At 34.1% G+C, this 15,541-nt stretch overlaps 1 protein-coding gene across 9 annotated transcripts in view; it reads left to right on the forward strand.

Moving 5' to 3' along the window:
* Positions 1 to 15,541, forward strand: part of PDE1C (phosphodiesterase 1C) — a 661,967-nt gene that overhangs the window by 553,843 nt on the left and 92,583 nt on the right. For all 9 annotated transcript variants that reach the window (XM_025380636.1, XM_025380634.1, XM_025380635.1 and 6 more), the window contains exons 9-11: positions 2,107 to 2,207; positions 4,750 to 4,878; positions 15,299 to 15,400. In XM_025380636.1, the coding sequence (XP_025236421.1) occupies positions 2,107 to 2,207; positions 4,750 to 4,878; positions 15,299 to 15,400 (332 nt within the window). The remainder of the gene's footprint in view (positions 1 to 2,106; positions 2,208 to 4,749; positions 4,879 to 15,298; positions 15,401 to 15,541) is intronic.

Below are 15,541 nucleotides of genomic sequence, written 5' to 3' on the forward strand. Positions count from 1 at the left end.
TATGTAATATATGTATGGATAATATCAAGAAAAATGTGCAATATAAAATTATGCCTATATAATTTTATGAAAAATTGGATAAATACATGAACAGTGATCCAAAGAAAATACAATGTAAGATTACGAGTGAGAATTCTGGAGGCATGGTATGTGGCTTGTCACATGACTGGCTACGTGACCTTGGGTAAGTTCTGCACCTCACCCTGGCTTGTTTCCTTATCTGTCAAGTAGGGATAACAACAGTACCTATGATTACGGAGCTGTGAGAGTTACGTAAGTTTCTATATAAAAGCACCTAGCATAATGCCTGCCACGTCGTGGGCCCCCAAGACAATGAAGAGACTGATGAGGAGGCTCTCTGCTGCCTTTACAAGGTGTTTTGCAGCTTCGATTTTCTTGCAATCTTTCCTTATCTTGCCCATCTTTTTTTCATCTCATTTTGTTGATTTTCATCTTAGTCTGTTTTCTCTTTGACTTTCCATTCCACGTACCTCAATTTGTATTTTTGAGGTATATTATTGAAGATGCCAGAAAGCTTCCTGACATTTCATGCTGGATTCTGTTAGGAATCATTTTCAAAAGTACAGTGGTTTCTTTTTTCATGAGGTATGTTTATGCTCATGTTTGCCCCAACTCTGAAGTATTCTTCATAAATTCTATGTCATTTGTTTATTTTCCCCTCACCGATTTTTAAAGAAGGCAATAATTCTCCAAAATTAGTAGTTAATTGAAATATACGGCTTAAGTGGGGAATTAGGAACACTTAAACGTTCATTTTAACTCATTTTGCATTAACTTATATAAATCTATTTTATGCACTAATCTTTAATTCAGACTGCAGGTCTTTTATGAGTTCACCAGTTTGGATACTCACATTTGTCTTACATCAACCCTGCCCCTATCTAAGGTTTCTAGTCTCATCTCTTGAAAGTTAAATGGGAACTTAAAGACGTGCCTGAAGCAAACTGAGTGCAGAAGCTCTCTAACTTTTCTGTAAATGTTTTCTGCTCTTTCACAGTTGTCACACATATTTTGACAGCAGTTCTTTTAGTGACTGTCCAAAGCATTAAACTTAGTTTCTACAGAAATAACAACTCCAATTTTGTGTCCATATTTTATTGGTTTGTGTCATATTTAATTACATAATTATAATAACAAATACAATTTATTAAAATGCAGTTTAGAATAAACCATACTGAATCATGTAAGTATGAATTTAACTAGTAACAAAAGTGAGCAAAGGATATGAGAAGGTGGCCAGAGTCAGGCATATTCTGTCGTGTGGGCATGGGGCAGGACCGTTTACAGAAGCGATAGGAAGTAAATCCACAGAGTCCATTAAATGGAAGTCAGTTAAGGAAGATTGAAACACAGCAGTAGTTTTCAAACTCTAGTGTGCATCAGAACCATCTAGATGGTTTGGTAAAGCATAGATTGCTGGGCCACAACCTAGAGTTTCTGATCAGTGGGATTGGGGTGGGGCTGAAAAATTTGCCAGCATTTCTAGCAAGCTGCCAGCTGACACCATCTGCATGTCCAAGAAACACGTTTTGTGAACCACTGACCCACAGCCAGTGTTGATGGTGTGGATGGGGAGAAGTCCTTTCAAACATCGTCAGCATGCATAGAGCAGAAAGCCAAGTATTATTTTTCCATCTGTCTCTACCCACTTCCTAATGGATATTCCTCCTATAATCAGACGTTAGGTTTTTCTATTACTCTTCGTTCTTGGTATTGTGTTAAAATTTCTAATTGTGTGTGTGTGTGTGTGTGTGTGTGTGTGTGTCTACGTAGGCACTTTATTTAGAAGTTGAGGGAGGATGCAATGAGGGCTTTTCAAGTCTTCATGTTCATTCTCTTTGATTTCTTAAAAAAGATAAAACTACTAGTTAGCTTATTCAACCTTGCTGAACACATTGTTTTCAAATCACAAGTCTCCAAGTCTCTTCACAGGAAAATAACTTACTTCTGTCTCTCAGAAAACTTGTGTTTGGCAATAGCTTATCAGCTGCAGGGTGGAAAGGCAGCACTGTGGGTGTGTTGTCAGCAAGCTGAAGACTTTGAGAAAGAAACAGATCATCTGATTGCTCTGTAATCTCCTTTCAGAACTGGCTGACGGAGCTGGAGATCTTTGCTATAATCTTCTCAGCTGCCATCCATGACTACGAGCATACCGGAACCACCAACAATTTCCACATTCAGACTCGGTGAGGGTGTTGAAATATTTGGAAGAGAGGCAAGAGGGGTCAGAGACAGTTTTAGAAATCAGAAAGGTGTTAGTCACCTTTCTTTTGCATAGTTTTCCTATTTTGAGTTTCTGAAATAATGAACCTCTAAATGAGAGATCAGTCTGGTCAGCTTCAATCAAGACTTAGTTTAAGAAGCCATCTGCTCCTAATTCTCCTATTTTGTTCAGATCTCATATAGATATCCTTTTCTTCTCTATTCTAATGTTCGCTATTTGTTTATGTATGTTCTGTGCATACTCTACCTATTTCTAACAGGAAATGGGGCAGTTTACGTAAAGGACCAGATGACACGTAAAGGAAATGAATAAGGACAGTGAGGATTAGAATGTTTTTGTTGACATTAACAACATTGAACAATCTTACCCTCTGATCTCTGGGATTCTCATGAGATCTCTTCTCATCCTCTCTGGTTTCATATCTGCTCTGTTTAGTGCTTGCATCACTCCCTGTCTCAGGGCCCCGAGAGTAAGGTTGTCTCCTGTAGGCCACCTTCACCGTGAGCAACCTGTGCATTCTTCCTAATTGACTGCATAGGTGAACACAAACCTCCCATTGGAGACATTAAATATGGGTCCAAGTGCCCCACCTGGAACCTCCTGACCTGTAACAGATATTGTTAATTGATTTTGGTATTTTTTCTTACTAAACTGTGGGTTTATTCTGAGTATTCCTCTCAGCACAGAATTCCAGGCAATAGCACCAGTCAATTGTCATTTCTACTTAGGATAAACTCTTCCTTGCCCTCTCCTAGCCTAAGAACTTGCCCTCTCTTAAGACAATGATGTGGAACTGGAGATAATCTGGCAGTAGAGTTAGTTAATTATCCTTGACATAGTAATCAAAAGGAGCTAGGATATGGTGAAAGGTAGTAAGTCAAAGAGAAAGAATGTAGCAGGGCGGGATGAGAGTTTAACACCAAATAAATACTTGCCAATTTCACTTGAAAAAGCAGGTGCACACTCTAGATAGGGTTTATGTTCATTAAATCAATCTACATGTATTTAATGAACTCAACACTTAATTACAGTGTACACAAAAGAAAACAATATTGTCTGATCTCTGTTCAGAAGGAGAATTTTAATTGAATGGAAGCAGACAAAAGAACTTCGGCTACTCGCTTCAGTTCCACCTTCCTGCCTCCTCATTTAGTCTCAGCCACAGAAAAGCAGCTTTTTGTGGTTCTGTTCCAAGGTCTTTAACACAGGGAATTCCATAGAGTAGCACTGTTTAATGTGTGTCTGTGGGTGGAACCTTTGCTCTGAGGACAGAGACCATGGTGAATAGCACCTGCCCAAGAAAGATAGGTGGGTTGAACATATGTGGGTCTTGCCTGGAGACCAGGATCAAAACCAGCCCCAACTCAGAGGAAAATGGCTTAATTACAGGAGTTGGAAAAGAGTGTCACAAAATACACATCAGTTGGTATCTAACTTACTCAACAGATGTAACAGCAGATCTTTCACCTCGGGATTTGAATGTTCTGTGTTATCTCAATAGGAGTGGGAAAATTCCAATGTGTTCAGTTAAGCTTGGTTTGGAACAAAATTTAAACATTGGCCCTGTTCAACAGAACTTTATCCAAAGCATCTCAGCCTGTGTGATCTCTGTTCAGAAAACAAAGTCTGTGACTAGGCCCTTAATCCTTTGATGAATAAAATGTTAAGCCTAACAGTTTCAGGGTATGATAGATACTGCCCAAGGTTTGGCCAATGGCAGGTGGAAGTTATCTTGGGGAAGCACTGGCCCAGCTGTCAGAAGATCTTGCCTTCATCCCAGCCCTGCCACTTGGCCACCAAAAGGCTCTAACAAGTTTTTTTAAGTCTCTGAAACTCAGCTTCCTTGGTGAGAAACAAATAATCTAAGCTTTCATTAAATTTAAGATCTTAAAATAGTATACAGTCCTGTGTTTAGTGACATTCAGCTATAGTATGGTCTTTGAGATAGGGACTAAAAACTGACATTATAATCTTTATATTCTTTATTCTCAATTTTCCACATGTGGTTTCTGCATGGAAAAACTTTGAGATCAAGCCACTATCAGAGGTAGCTTACAGATAGTACCTACTAGGTGATGTGTGTTCTGAAAATTACAGCTGAAATAAATAAACCAGTGCATTCATTGAATAAAATAAAAATAAATGTCATTCCAGAAAATATAAAGAAGTTTGACATGACCCATATTTTAAAAAAAAAAAGAAAAAGAAAAAGCACCTTTGCCACTAATATAGGTAATTGAGATCTGGTTGTAAAACAGTTTTAAGAGAGTTCTCAGGCTGGATTTTACATATTTCCTGCCCACACATGTACCGATACTAAAATACCCTACATTCATCTATTGATGATTTGTAGTGTTAGTTGAGCTTTTGGTTCACATAAATGGCATGGGGACAAAGATAATTTCTAAGCATGGGAAAAAGTGGTAGTGGGTTCTAGCCTGTTAGAATTACCCAAATAAATCGCAACTGTTTAACATTCTGAATTTTGCTTGGTTTCTGTTCAGGTCTGATCCAGCTATTCTGTACAATGACAGATCTGTACTGGAGAATCACCATTTAAGTGCAGCTTATCGCCTTCTGCAAGATGACGAGGAAATGAATATTTTGGTTAACCTCTCAAAGGATGACTGGAGGTAAGGATGAGAAAAGAGAGCGATTTGGAGGCCAGGGAAGGAACTCTGAAGTTGGATGAAGTATGCTGCTTTTGAGAAAATAACACCTTACCTAAAATGTTGATTAGTATTGCTTTCTCTCTCTTTCTTTCTCTCACTCTCACCTTCTCTTTGTGTATGTATGTATGTCTTATTTCTCTCTCTTTTTTCTTTATACAGATATTCAAATGTTTATAAATAAAATCTATAGAATGTTATGATTAAGTTCCAACTACTTTATTCTGCCATCTTTACATTGCTTTTTATTGATGAATTGGGAAGTGAAACCAGTTTGAGTCAAATAATTCGATGTTGTCCTAAAAATTCTTAAATAAGAAAGTTTGAAAAATAACTTCTAACAGTGTTCAACTGAGGACACTTTGGATATATTTGCTTTTTTTTTTTTTTAACTCTAGGAAACGTGTTGCTTTTATCTGAATTCGTTAAATCTGAATTTTATCTTTTATTTAATAACATGTGTTTTTCACCCTATATTTGATTTGGACTTCTTATCAATCTTTTGATACTTTCTAAGGAAATTATTTGACACTTAAAAAATTATGTACACTTAATTCTGTTGCATGAATTTAGGCACATACCTGTGTTTTGAATATGGACTCAGTCACTTGCTAGCTGTATGACATTTGGGAAGTGACTCAATATCTTTACATCTTTAAAAATTTAATTTCTTGAAAATAGATAATAACATTTATTTTGCAGTTGGAATACATTATGATAAACAACAGAATCATTTTAAAATGCTTACCACACTTTGTGTCATATATAGCAAGCCAATAAATCATTGTAGCTATAAATATAGGTTAAGGCACTTCAAACCTTGCAGGCAGAGATCATCTAAATCCTTACAAAATTCTGAATCCATTGTGACTGAAATAGTCCTTATATTTTAATTAAAAATCAGCTGTTTATTGGGTATTTATGTGCTCACCATCTTTCAAGGATTCAGAGAAATAAACTGTACTGAACAATAAATCTGAGAGGCTGATTTTTATTAAGAGTGGCTAAGAGTTTCCATGTAGCTTTAGTTTATTAAAACATATGGAAATATTTGACTTAAATTTTATTGGAATATGCTAGACTTAGCCAGCATCTGAAAAATTCAGAGCAATTCAATTAATCATTGCACAACTTCAGGAAAAAAGTAACCATCCATGCAATTGAACTATTAGTAAAAGTTATAATAAAAGATTTGATTACAAAAATTTCCCCCCATTCTGTAGGTTGCCTGTTCACTCTGATGATAATTTCTTTTGCTGAGCAGAAGCTCTTTAGTTTAATTAGATCCCATTTGCCAATTTTGGCTTTTGTTGCCATTGCTTTTGGTGTTTTAGTCATGAAGTCTTTGCCCATGCCTATGTCCTGAATGCTATTGCCTAGGTTTTCTTCTAGGGTTTTTATGGTTTTAGGTCTTACTTTAAGTCTTTAATCCATCTTGAGTTAATTTTTGTATAAGGTGTAAGGAAGGGGTCCAGTTTCAGTTTTTTGCATATGGCTAGCCAGTTTTCCCAACACCATTTATTAAATAGGGAATCCTTTCCCCATAGCTTATTTTTGTCAGGTTTGTCAAAGATCAGATGGTTTTAGATGTGTGGTGTTATTTCTGAGGCCTCTGTTCTATTCCATTGGTCTGTATATCTGTTTTGGTACCAATACCATGCTATTTTGGTTACAGTAGCCTTGTAGTATGGTTTGAAATCAGGTAGCATGATGCCTCCTGGTTTGTTCTTTTTCTTTAGAATTGTTGTGGCTATACAGGCTCTTTTTTAGTTCCACATGAAATTTAAAGTAGTTTTTTCTAATTCTGTGAAGAAAGTCAATGGTAGCTTGATGGGGATAGCATAGAAATAAAACGTGGTACTATGGGCTATAACTATAAATAAGTTTCCACCACATCAGGGTGTTCCAATACATAATCTATTCCATGATTTTATTCTCTCTTTGAGATATTTTTGTTTCACTCTCTCTTCAAGATAATAAAGCTAGTACAGAATAAGAAACACAAATATACAAGGGTAGCACATAAACAGATTTCACCAATCTTTATTTTCAAGTGACTATTTTGGCCATTTTTTATACTAAATTCACCTGTGTTTTGCTAAATCACTAATTTTGTAAGTTTTTTTTAAATCAGAGGCAACATTCAAATTATTCACAACTGGTACTTCACAAATACCCACTTATAAGAACAAGAGCTAAAGATGAACACTAAGTATGCTTGCATTGATATATAGCAATGCATTCCAGTGTGAACCAATATGTCTGGTTTATTCCAGGTGACTATAGGTTTAGATCCTGCCTATGCCAGCCTCGCTACCCTAGTTGTAGATTGAAAGAATGAATGAGACTTATGATTATAGTAGAGTGGAAATACAAATTATATAGCTAAGTTTTTGACAAAATTGTAGCTAAGCAGAAGTAGAAAATCTATAAGAAAAGTATATGTAACAGAAGTAGTATACGTATGTTTGGAAAATATGTTAAGAGACAATTATGCAAGCTTTAGAACACTTTACTAGATTGTCAGGAAGCCAGGATTATACGCTGTCTAAACAAGCCCTCACACAAATCCTTCAAAACCATGATATGTCTGAATATGTGTGAAGCTGTTCTCTGCCATATTCAAACCTTTTATTATTATTATTACTTTGAGACGAGTCTCACTCTGTCACCCAGAGTGGAGTGCAGTGGCATGATCTCAGCTCACTGCAACCTCTGCTTCCCAGATTCAAGTGATTCTCCTGCCTCATCCTCCCGAGTAGCTGGGACTACAGGCATGCACCACCAGCCCTGGCTAATTTTTTGTATTTTTAGTAGAGATGGGGTTTCACCATGTTGGTCAGGCTGGCCTATACTCCTGACCTCAAATGATCCACTGGTCTTGGCCTCCCAAAGTGCTAAGATTATAGGCATGAGCCACTGTGCCTGGCCACCTTTTGTTATTTTTTTCAAACCATTTTTATTAGTTTTTTAAACTGTATTTTAAGTTCTGGGATACATGTGCAGAAAGTGCAAGTTTATACATGTGCCATGGTGGTTTGCTGCACCCATCAACCTGTCATCTACGTTAGGTATTTCTCCTAATGCTATGCCTTCCCTAGCTCCCCACCCCGTGACAAGCCCCGGTGTGTGATGTTTCCTTCCCTGTCCAGCGATATCTGATATATTGCTTACTGAACCTGTACAGAGTTTGTATTTTGAGTATAAATAAGTTTTGCCTGCTAAAACAAAATATCAACAATCTTCAGAGCAATATAACAGAACCCAGATTCCCTAAAACTTATATCTATAATATTCAGGATACAATCTAAGTGACATATAAAGATCAGGAAAAAATGATTTCTTAGCAAGGCAAAAGACAATCAATAGATATACACTCTAGGATAAACCATTGTTAGAATTATCAGATGAGGACTTTGGACTTTTAAAACAATTATTATTTCTATGCTCAGTGAGATAACGAAAAATGTGCTTGTATTGAATAAAATATGGTAAGGTTTGTGAGTAAAATGAAAATATAAATGAAAAACAAATTTTAGAACTAAAAAATAAAATATCTACATTTAGAATTTGCTACATAGGCTTAGTGCATGGCAGAGAAGACAGAAGAAAGAAACAGTGACTTTTAAAAGTTCGTTTTTCGAATTTCAAAGTTGGAAATTATTCAATTTGAAAAAGTAAGAGGAAAAAGATGTTTTAAATGAGTAGAATGTTAGGGACATGTGGGATAGTTTTATATGAGCAAACATAAGGGCAATTTGAGTCTCAGAAGGAGAGAAAAGAGAGAGAATAGGAAAGAAAAAGAATTTGAAGAAATAATGACTGAACAGTCTCCAAATATTGCCAAACATATAAATAGACAGATTCAAGAAATTCAGCAAACCTAAAACAGGATAAATTTGATGAAAAAACGCTTAGGCACATATTATAGTCAAACTGCTAAGAAGCAAAGATAAAATTAAAGAAAAATGGCAAATTACATTTAGGAGAACAAGTTGAATTACAGTAGACTATTCCTCAGAAACTATGGAGGCCAGAAAACAATGGAATAATTCATTTAAAGTAATAAAAAGAAAAAAAAAAGCCAACACAGAATACTACATCCTGTGAACATGAACTTCAAGAATGAAGATGAAATAAAATTATTTGCAGATAATAGAAAACAACAGGAATGTGTCACTAATGGAGCCGCGTTATAAAGGATGCTAAATAAATTTCTTTAGAGCTTTCATTGAGGTAGTTTCAAAAATATTATTTTGTTATTTTATATTTTATTAATTTTTAGATTAATCTAAATATTTATTGGAAGGAAAATGATATAGTGAAATCAGACTTTTAGGAAAGAATAAAATGATAAATATCTGGGAAAATATAGAAGACCATTTTTCTTCATTTATTTAAATTGTGCATTTGACCATTTGAAACAAAAATTACAACACCATCTCATGGGGCTTATATGTAGAGAGGTGTAATACGTGTGACAATGATAACATAAAGACCAGTTAATGTTAGTAAATGGACCTATGCTGTTGCAGGATTTTTACATGTTACACAAAGTTGTACAATAGACAGAAAATTAAAGATATATGTTGTAATCCCCAAACAACCACTAAAAAGATTAACCATAATAGCTAAAAATTGTTGAAGTTTACCCATTTATCAAAAGATAAATTTAAATTGACCGTTTAGCAGTGGATAAATTAAAATTAATTTAAAAAATAAATAATACAAAAAATATCTCAAGCAGAAAAGTTTTTGTGAAGGGAAAAAAGCAAAGATGATAATCAGAAAACAAACAATAAGATGTTAGACCCAAATCCAACTAAATTAATAATTACATTAAATGTTAAAAGACTAAACATTCCACTTAAAAGGAAAAGGTTATTAGAATTGATAAAAAGGCAAGCCTTAACTGCAATTGTACAAGAGATACACTTTAAATATAAGTACACTAAAAGGTTCAAAGTAAAAGTATGTAAAATGTACCAAACAGTAGGAATAAGTAGAATGCAGTGGTGATATTAATATTAACTAAAATGAACTGCAAGAAAAAGGATGTTGTGAAAGAGAAAGGAGATTTTCTGATAATAAGAGTGTCATCAGAAAGACACAACAATCATAAATAAGTATTAGGTAACTATAGACTTCCAAAATTTAAAATGTAAAAATTGATAGGAGAAAAAGGAGAAATATATATTTTCACAATCATAGGAGGTTTTAAGATTCTTACCTTAGCAGTTGATAGAAAAACTGGGCAAAAATATCAGTAAGAACCTAAGAGGATTTGAACATCATCAACCACTTTGCCTTAATTAATATTTATAGAACACCACACAACAACTGAAATATACATATTGTTTTCAAGTACACATGCTGGGACATTTTAAAATAAGTTTTAATAATTTTAAAATATCATAAGCTTTAAGAGTATGTTCTTTGACCTTAATGGATTTAAATTAGAGATCAATAAGAATAAGATATCTAGGAAAATCTCGTACATTTGAAAATTAACACTCTTCTAAATAATTTGTGGATCAAAAAGTAATCAGAGGAAACTAGGAAACATTTCAAATTTATCAAGAATGAAAATGCAATATATTAAAAATGTGTGCAATACTATTAAAACAGCGCCTAGAGGAAATTTACAGCTATAAATGTTCGTAGCAGGAAAGAAAAAAGTTCCAAACCCAATGACTTCAGGAGCTAGAACAAAACAGTAATGTAAATTCAAAGTGGATAGAAGAAATTAGTAATGATAAGAGGAAAAATCAATAAAATAGAAAAAATAAACAGAAAAAAATTAACAGAGCTAAAGCTGTTCTTTGAAAAGGGCAACATGATTGACAACCTTCTATCTAGACTGGTCAATAAAAAGGAGAAAACACAAAGTACCAATACTAGATCCTACAGATATGAAATACATTAAAAAATGTTACAAACAACTTTATCTCAATAAATTTGACAACTTTGATGAAGTGGATAAATTCCTTGCAAAATACAACTTACCAAAACTCACACAAGATGAAACAAAGTCTGAACAATCCTGTGTCTGTTAAAAAAATTGACTTTGTCATCAAAAATATTCCCACAAAGAAATATCCATCCTTGGATAGTTTAACTGGTGAATTCTATCAAATATGCAAAGAACAGATAATAACAATCTTATGCAAGTTTATTTAGAGAAGAAAGAAATACTATGCAAAATACCCTGGCAAAAAAATTCGTAAAAGGAATATTAAAGACTATTGTATTTTATGAACGTAGTTATAATAATTTTCAGTAAAATATTAACTAATTGAATATAACAATATACTAAGAAGATAATATATCATGTGTTATAGTTAATTTTATGTGTCAACTCACCTGGGCCTCAGTGTGCACAGATATTTGGTCAAGCATTATTCTGTTGTTTCTGTGAGGGCATTTTTGGATGGGATTAACATATAAGAGGGTAGACTGAGTAAAGCAGATTGCCCTTCCTAACATGAGTGGACCTCATTCAACCAGTTGAAGGCCTAACTAGAACTAAAAGGCTGACCCCCTCCCAAGCAAGAGAATTCTTTCTGCCTGTCTTTGAACAAGAACAGTGGCTCTTCCTGGTTCTTGAGCTGTCAGCCTTCAAGTTGGAAGTACAATTTTGGGTGTCCTGGATCTCCAGCTTGCTGATTTATCCTGCAGATCTTGGGACTTGTCAGCCTGCATGATTATATGAGTCGCTTCCTTATAATAAATCTCTTTCTTTATATGTGTGTATCCTATTGATTTCTCTGGAGAATCCTGACTCATATATTGGGCTTATCCAAGGAATGCAAGATTAATTCTGCATTCAAAAATTAATTAAAAGAATTCACCATATTTAAAAACAAACAGAAAATCATACAGTCATCTTAATAGATACATAACAAGCATTTGTTGACAAAATTCAACACTCATTCATGATAAAAACTCTCAGCAAGCCAGAAACAGAAGGCAGCTTCCTCAATTGGATGAAGGGCATATGTGAAAAACCTATAACTAACATCAAGCTTGATGGTGAAATATTGAATGTTTTTTCCCTAAGACTTGGGAGCAAGACAAAGATTCTTGATCTTACATTCGTCAACATTGTTAAGATGTTAATAACAAATGACATGATTGTCTAGGTAGAAAATCCTAAGGATCTGTAAAGGAGCTACTGGAACTCATAATGAATTTTGCAAGGTCATAGAATACAAGGTTAGTGTAAAAACCATTATACATATACATATATGCATATATACATATATCTATATATAGAGAGAGAGAGGGAAAGAGAGACTAGCAGTAAACCATTGGAAAATAAAATAAAATAATTTTTTACAACAGCACAAAACATATAAACTAGTAGTAACTTTCAAAAACAAGTGCAACTCATGCTCACTAAAGATTACATAGCATTGCTGATTATAGAGGACCTAAATACATTGGGAGATATACTGTCATCTTGTAGTGGAACACTCAGTATTGTAAAGGTGTCAAATATTCCAAAATTTATTTATTGTTTCAATACAATTCTAATCAAAATTCCAGCAGAATTATGTTGGAAATTGTGACGATTATTATAAACTTTATGTGGAAATGCAAAATAATACTTTTTAAATGAAGAACAAGGTTAGAGAACTCATATTTCTTGATTCAAAGCATGCTTAAGTTACAGTATTCAAGGCAGCATTTCATTGGTGAAAGATGGACATACCTATGGGACAGAATTCAGAGTTTTGAAATTGACTCATCAATTGATTTATGACAAAGGTGCCAAATTAATTCAATGGGGAAAAGAAAATATTTTCAACACATGGTTTTGGAACAACGGGAAAAAATAACTTTGACCCTTATCACATACCATATTCAAAAAATAGCTCAAAATTGGTTATAAACCTAAACGTAAAAGCTAAAATGGCAAGAATTCCAGAGGAAAACAGTTAAGTCCTTGGAAGTAGATGGAGGTTTCTCAGATAGGACAGAAAAAGCATGAAGCATTTTTTAAATGATAAATCGAACTTCATAAAAATTAAAACCTTTCGCTCTTTGGAAGACACTGTTAAAAAAAAAGCAAGCCAAGAAATTGGAGAAATTATTCATAACACTTACGTTTTACGTATGTTTTGAATCCAAAATGTGTAAGGTACTTTTATAATTCAATAATAAGAAAACAATTCAATTTTTTAATGAGAAAGGTTTGAAACAGACATTTCCCTAAAAATTGTATACAAATGGAATATAAGTACATGAAAATGTGCCTGACATAATTAGTCATTCAAAGAAATGTAGATTAAAACCACAATGAGATACCACTACATATCCATCAGAAGAATGGCTGAAATTAAAGACTAATTAGAGTAGGCAAAGAAAAACTGAAAATGTTAGACACTAGTGGTCAAATGTGAAGTGATACAACCACTTTGAAAAATATTTGGCAGTTTCTTTTCTTTTTTTTCCAAGATGGAGTCTCGCTCTGTCACCCAGGCTAGAGTGCAGTGGCGTGATCTCACCTCATTGCAACTTCCGCCTCCTGGGTTCAAGCAATTCTCCTGTCTCAGCCTCCTGAGTAGCTAGGACTACAGGCACACGCCACAACACCCAGCTAATTTTTGTATTTTTAGTAGAGATGGGGTTTCAACATATTGGTCAGACTGGTTTCGAACTCCTGACCTCAAGTGATCCACCCACCTCGGCCTCCCAGAGTGTTGGGATTACAGGCGTGAGCCACCACGCCAGGCTGGCAGTTTCTTATAAACACTCAGCTATCTTATAAACCAGTCATTCTGCTTCTAGGTATTCACCCCAGATAAATGAAAACATATGTGTCTACACAAAGATTTATGTATGAATACCCATAGTAGCTTTATTCACAATAGTCCCAAACTAGAATCTGATAGCTCGAATGTCTGCTAGCTGGTAAATGGATTACAAATTGTGGTATGCTGATATGATAGAATACCACTCTGCAATAAGAGAAAATGAACTATTGATGAACCACTATATAGACGAATTGTAAATCATTATGCTGAGTAAAGAAAGAGTACATTTTGTATTTTATATATGTGTGTATGTGTCTATGTATATACACAGAAACATGTGTGTATATATCTAGTATCTATGTTAATATATAATGTGTATGTCTGTATATAATATATGTATTCATTATATTTTAAAATAATTTGTGTATATATGTATGTATATGTACATATATACACACATATTTAATATATGGTACATATGTGTGTATATATGCATGTCTACATGTATATATATAATAAATATGTGTATGTATGTATTAAATATGTGTGTATATAATATATAAATATTGAAATATATATGTTAAATATTTGAAATATATTATATATTATATTATATACTAAATATATATGTGTATACTTTATATACATATGTGTCAAACTAGAAAATTCAAACTGTTTTAGATAGACATGAGCCAGATCAAACTTTGCCTGGGATTAGATTTGAGGGTGATGGGAAATATTTGGTATCATGATTACAGTGGTATTTTCAAAAACTTATTCAGCTGTTAAACTCCTTACATTCTGCAATTTATGTAAATTTTCAGCAGTTTATTCTATGTAAATTATACCTCAATAAAGTTCTTAGAGACAGTAAAAGGATCAGTGATTGGCAGGGGTGAGGGAAAAGAGAGAGGGGTGAATTGAAGGAGCACAGGGGATTTTAGGGTGCTGAATCTGTTCTGTAAGGATACTGTGATGGTGGATACACGGCATTATGCATTTGTCAAAACTGGTAGAAGTGTGCAATGTGCCAGGTGAACGTTAACATAGACTAAGGACTGTAGTTAACATAATGTATCCATATTGGTTCACTAGTTGTAACAAATGCACCACATTAACACAAGACTTTAAAAATAAGGAAACTGTGCAGGAAGAGAGGTAATATGGGAACTAGCTATACTATAAGCTCAATTTTTCTGTCAACCTAAAACTCTATTAAAAAATCAAGCTATTTTTAAAACGATGAACTACCTGTATCCAACGTGAAATATGGATTATCAATTTACTTTCTAGGATTATTTTTAAGTTAATTCTTTCTTAAAACTCTGAATTCATTTGGAGAAAAGAGCATTTTAACACAATTTTCAGTTTCATTGAATTTTTTCCTGTAAGTTAATTTTCCAAATGATATGTGTATTCCATGTATCATATTCCTCATAAATGATTTTCTTAATCCTTAGCTTTCATTTATTCCAAATAAAAAGCTCCCCTTAAAGACCCAAATTAAATGAGAAATGTCAGAAATAGTTAACTGATTTTGATTACCAGTGGCAAAAACAAAAAAACCTGATTTTTGTTTTCCATTTTTGACTTCCATCCTTTTTCTCCATGGTTGTCTCTAAAAGGGAGTTTCGAACCTTGGTAATTGAAATGGTGATGGCCACGGATATGTCTTGTCACTTCCAACAAATCAAAGCAATGAAGACTGCTCTGCAGCAGCCAGAAGCGTAAGTGTGCTTGCGGCTTGTGCTTGTGTTTGTATAGGTGTTTAAATGGGTCCTTGTCCATGTGGCTATCCCTTTAAAGAGCATATCCTTTAACACAACTTTATAGAGTGTTCTCATGCAATGGTGATGTTTGAAGGAGAA

Source organism: Theropithecus gelada, chromosome 3 (assembly GCF_003255815.1).
Source record: "Theropithecus gelada isolate Dixy chromosome 3, Tgel_1.0, whole genome shotgun sequence".
Taxonomy (NCBI): Eukaryota; Metazoa; Chordata; class Mammalia; order Primates; family Cercopithecidae; genus Theropithecus; species Theropithecus gelada.